Consider the following 5,041-nt stretch of genomic DNA (forward strand, 5'->3'; position numbering starts at 1 on the left):
CACTGCTGCTTTAACTTACATATATAGCCACTAGATGGCGGTGTCTTGAGCTTGGTTTGAATTATAAAATTAAAACATTAACTTAACTAACTTTACCCATAAGAACACTACTTTTTTATAGTTCCGCTAAACTAATGTGCATATAGAATGTTAAGTACTTTTCCAGATAAGCTTTGGGTTTTATTTTACAGATATTCAACGCTATATGCAAATCATTGCCAGTCATAGGCCTGCAATTAAATATCAAAAAATGCATGATTAACACAAAATTTCCCCGTTCAACTGATTTTCATTCCATGACAATAGAAAGACCAATGCAAAACTTCGGGTCAGAGAGCGAGACCCAACGGAATCGCAGTAGAGAAGAGTGAATAAACCAAGAGAGAGGACTTCGATATTTTTGTTTATTTTTCAGTTTCATCCCCAGCCGGGGGAATGCAGCGTTGAGCAGTTGTCGTTCGGCTGGCGCGCAGGCGGTACACTAAGCTCCGCACTACGGAAACTCTAACGGATTTTCTGGACATCGATCTTCCGCTTTCAAAAGGAGATCTATCTCCAAAACCGATTAAGTCCTTTTTGTAGGATCAATTATCAAAAAATAAACTCAAAGTTTTGTTGTGAAAAGTATATCAAAATGTTAAGTAACAATATAATTTAAGGTAATACCTCAATGTGTTCTCTATTGTCCAGCAGTTGGCGATGTTTGAAGATAACAGCACTCCAACGCCCGATAATGCACTGTGGACACTGCAGGGTCGGGAGAGACCAAGTCCCGCCCAAAGATTGCACAACCTTACCTCGGCAGCCGCATCGTCTTCATCCTCTGGCCTGCCACTCCCACAAAATATCTTCACCAATCCTGCAATCCAGCCTTCAAGCGTTATAAACCTAAACCACTCCACCGATGTGGTGATCGGTCCCATGACCCAATACCAGGGACCGGTATCTATATACTATATGGACTATATGGAGGCACACGCCATGCAAACGGCGGCAGGTGAGTCCCCGATCCTGAATGCAGTGGAAAATTATTCTCACGCTTGTCAAGCGAGGAATTAAACTAACATTAAGTTAAGACTATAAATATATTTCTGATGAATTTTTAAAGAGGTTTTTACTAACTAAGTTAGTTTCTTTAACTTTATTAACATTTTGGTTACAGGTTGAGGCCTGAGAGCTTACTCTGTACTTTGTAACCATTTTTAAAAGTAAATATTTAGAATTACACTTTGGCATTTATTATTCAGTTAGAGTGTTCCTTGAACTATGAAAATGAAAAAGATTTCGCTTTTCTAATATTCTTTTAATATTCCTTAAAAAGTTTGTTTATTATTAAGAGCCATCCAGCAACTTTTGTTTAACTTTCAATTTAAAACAAAATCTTTTAAGACAAATTTTATTATAAAAACATTTTATTTTAATTTATTACGATCATTTGCCACGTTGTGATCAATTTCAATTTGGGTTTATCAACAAGTTTTAAGCTGTGATCTGATTACTAATGAGATTTGTTAGCCCAATCGTGTTCAGCAGATATTTCGAAAGGGTAATCGTGAGTTTCCAAGATCTCATTTAAGCTTAAACACTTGTTAACAAGTTTGCAGTAAATTCAGCTTACGCTTAAGCAATTATCACTAAGATATCGCCATATATGCCTCGAATAAAGGGTCAATCATTTTATCGGGAAGAACAGAGCAGCTAATTCTAATAAACAAGGTAATTGAAATGCAAATAGCTGCCCGGGATTCCAGGAATCCCCATGCTCATCGAAAAAAAAAAACACACACACACAATAAGAGCACTCGCTGGCAGTTGCATTCGGTAAGCAATGAGAGATATGGCTGTTATCCAGTGTTTGTGGATCAAACTTAAGCCATTTGCGATGCACATCGCATATTGCGCATACGTCACGTAGTACAACAGAGAGTAAGAGAGAGCCGAGTGAGTGGGAGAAATATGAGAAGTAAGAGTGCAAAAAGTAAGTGTGTAAAATGTGATATGGCAAAGCCAAAGCAACAATAACAACCAGAGAAGGCCGGCGATATCATGACGCACCCTCAGCACCCCCTCTTTGCCACACCCTTCGGCCTTTCTTTACACAAACAAAAAGCGAAACATGTCAACCAAGGATAGAGCGAGATGGCTGCACTTCCAGCGCTTTTGCCATTTGTATTTCTGTTTCTGTTTGCTGTTTTCTGTTTTCTGTTTTCTGTTTAGTGTTCCATCGACAGCTGCGCCGCATTTCAGTTGTTTAAGCGACGGGTTCAGGTGCGGTACAGGCGGTACCAGGCAGTGGCACTCTGCCATCCAATTATCGGTCAATCCCCATTTGAGACACATTATAAAACCATAATTTTTTGTGACCGCTTCTGTTCTCCTGTATTTAGTTATGTTAATTTCGATGATTCATCGGACAATTACTCATATACAAAGATATAAAGACTTATAATGCCCACTGTCGTTCTTGTTGTTGTTGTTGTTGTGATAAGCTGCCGTGAAACCAAGTGATATGAAACTGCTGCTGAAAGTTCATTCGGAGCGCACGGCGCGCAGGAGGCGTACGCCGGAACCAAATTTAAACCATTCTCGGGATTCATCAAGTATATAAGCTTAGCATATGATCATTTTCTATATATATAACACTGACTTTCTAGTGTAGAGAAATTATATTTAGTGGCTGCAATCAAGGGTGTCAAGTAACCGCTTTTTATCGTACACAGAAACAAATTTACAAATGAACTTTTTACACGGATCGGTTGTTTTTGTAGTGAAATATTACTTTTTCGTTATTTTACATTTGCATTGGAAATAAGCCCTTAAAGATGAAACTATATGAATCACTGATTACTAGCTTTGATTTCTTTTAAATGATTTGTCATTTTCTACGAATTTTTATGAATTGGTTCCAAAAAGACGTCTAGAAAGGGTTGCTATAATGGAATGATAAAGTGTAGGATCTTAAGACATGGCAAAATATAGCGTCATCTAGCGTCTGCTCTTTGAACTATCGATAATTTTGACTTTGACAAATATTTAGTAAAAGGTTTGCAGTTTACGAAATGGTTGAGTTTACGCTAGAAGAAAATTGAAAAAAATTGATATTTTTATAGCGATTTTAAAACGCAAATCTTTCGTGGGCAACCCTCTAACCCCCTCTAAAAGTTACAAAATATAACATAACTTAAATCCTTCTTTTTAAACCAAACAAAAAGTAGATCAAACTAAAGCAAACCGATCCAAATCTATAACAAATTAGCATACTAAAAGAGCAGCAGCATAAACAAAAGACATTTTCCTTAACTTTTGTCATACAAATCTCTGCGAAATTTGCGACTTTTGTAAAGCATTTAAGCTAAGTCAATATATCCAACGAAACAACCTGATTTATAGCTCAGTGTATACCATATATGCTAATTGATTGACTTTCGCTAATTTAGGAATCAACAGCAATAATGCAAATGGCAATGGCAATGCCAATCGAAATCGTGATAAATCACCATCAAAACGTCTTACCCGCAACACCATCCTACTAATCACTTTGATCCTTTTGGTCCTGGCCACTGGATTGGTTGTACTTTACATTGAGCTCAATCGACCACGGACTGAGCTGCCCAGTAACAAGGCCATCTTCTTTGGCAACAACTACGACCACGATACGTGTAAGTGGATGGGACTCGGTGTGCCCTCATAGCCAATTCACCAATTTTACAGTTCCAAATCTAGGAAACGGCCATCTGGTCATCGATAGAGAGCAGTGGGGTGCCGCCAAGACCACACCTGCCCTGACCATTCCCTTAAAGCGACCCATTCCCTATGTTCTGATCACTCATATTGGAGTGCAATCCCTGCCCTGCGAGAACATCTACAAGTGCTCCATTAAGATGCGTACCATACAGGATTCCGCCATTGCCGAGAAGGGTCTGCCCGATATCCAGTCAAATTTTTATGTGAGTTTTTATTACCTTAAAAATCTTTGATTTTATCTCTTGAAGTTTACCAAAGGCTTATTTTGAAAAATATTGAAAAAAAAATCAAATTTCAAACATAATTTTTGTCGAGTGTATTGGCAAAAAGAAATCTTGGCGCGTTTATTTATGTTCCCGGCACGTTCACGTGCCATTTTGGGCATTTCGCTTTCCGCTTACGCAAATTGTCAAATTTCCGAATTTGTTTCGACCAGGTCTCAGACGAGGGCAATATCTACGTAGGCCGCGGCTGGGACTGGGCCAACACGTATGCCAACCAAACGTTGGCCATTACCTTTATGGGTGACTACGGAAGGTTCAAGCCGTCAGCCAAACAGATGGAAGGTGTCCAATTTCTGTTGGCCCATGCAGTGGCCAATAGAAATCTGGAAGTGGATTACAAGCTAGTGGCCCAAAATCAGGTAAAAGATACTTAAAAATAGATCTTGTTATATAATTCTAACAAAATATCATTCTAGACGAAGACCACCAAGAGTCCGGGTGCTTATGTGTATCAAGAAATCCGTAACTGGCCGCACTTTTACGGCTGCGGAATGGACGAGGCACCGGCATGTGGCGTCGAACTGGGAATGAAACCGGAATCGTGGAACGCCAAGCAATAGCTAATGGCTATAGACTTTTTACCACCTAAGTGTATCCAAGCACAAATTATATTTAATACATATACTAAGTCGAAACGGGCTTTCTTTTAATCGGTTATGCTGGCTTGAAAACACACACACAGAGTAAACCGGTTGGGAGCGGGTCGGGTTTATTTATAGAGCAGATCTCTCCCTCTCTTTAAATCTGTCTGACTTTGGGAGCGCTGTTTGTTTTTAACTGTCGCTCAAAAAGCTGGAAATTCCCAAGCCGCAGTCATCAGTATCAGTACCAGTATGAGTACCAGTACCATTACCATTACCATTACCACATAACCCTATTGACGGGCTTTAACACTCATGGTTTCTATATGTATTCCATATATGACAGCCTTTGTGCGGCACTACAACATCATTATCGGTAGCTTGACTTGACGATGTTGTGATGGCTGTGGCTGCCTTTGTCATTTATCTGGT

At 39.3% G+C, this 5,041-nt stretch overlaps 1 protein-coding gene across 4 annotated transcripts; it reads left to right on the plus strand.

Moving 5' to 3' along the window:
* The first annotated feature begins 450 nt into the window (after window positions 1-450).
* On the plus strand, window positions 451-4,656 carry LOC108117402 (peptidoglycan-recognition protein LA). 4 transcript variants are annotated; one of them, XM_041817682.1, is made up of 6 exons: window positions 455-624; window positions 691-997; window positions 3,438-3,659; window positions 3,712-3,947; window positions 4,181-4,387; window positions 4,445-4,656. In XM_041817682.1, exons 2-6 carry the CDS (start codon window positions 700-702, stop codon window positions 4,586-4,588), a joined length of 1,107 nt encoding a protein of 368 aa, XP_041673616.1. In that variant the 5' UTR covers window positions 455-624; window positions 691-699; the 3' UTR covers window positions 4,589-4,656. The 4 variants fall into 4 exon arrangements, with proteins under 4 accessions (XP_041673618.1, XP_041673616.1, XP_041673617.1 ...); XM_041817683.1 differs by having other exon boundaries at window positions 694-997; XM_017229809.2 differs by lacking the exons at window positions 455-624; window positions 691-997 and adding an exon at window positions 2,222-2,600.
* The last annotated feature ends 385 nt before the right edge of the window (window positions 4,657-5,041 follow it).

This window comes from Drosophila eugracilis, unplaced genomic scaffold (genome assembly GCF_018153835.1).
Source record: "Drosophila eugracilis isolate 14026-0451.02 unplaced genomic scaffold, ASM1815383v1 contig_1825, whole genome shotgun sequence".
Lineage (NCBI taxonomy): Eukaryota > Metazoa > Arthropoda > Insecta > Diptera > Drosophilidae > Drosophila > Drosophila eugracilis.

Excerpts from the sequence above, each read along its gene's own strand:
- LOC108117402 (XM_041817682.1), top strand. The coding sequence starts at position 700 with ATGTTTGAAGATAACAGCACTCCAACGCCCGATAATGCACTGTGGACA. Across the intron at positions 998-3,437 it reads CGCCATGCAAACGGCGGCAG|GAATCAACAGCAATAATGCA; the intron begins GTGAGTCCCCGA and ends TCGCTAATTTAG. Across the intron at positions 3,660-3,711 it reads CAACTACGACCACGATACGT|TTCCAAATCTAGGAAACGGC; the intron begins GTAAGTGGATGG and ends CCAATTTTACAG.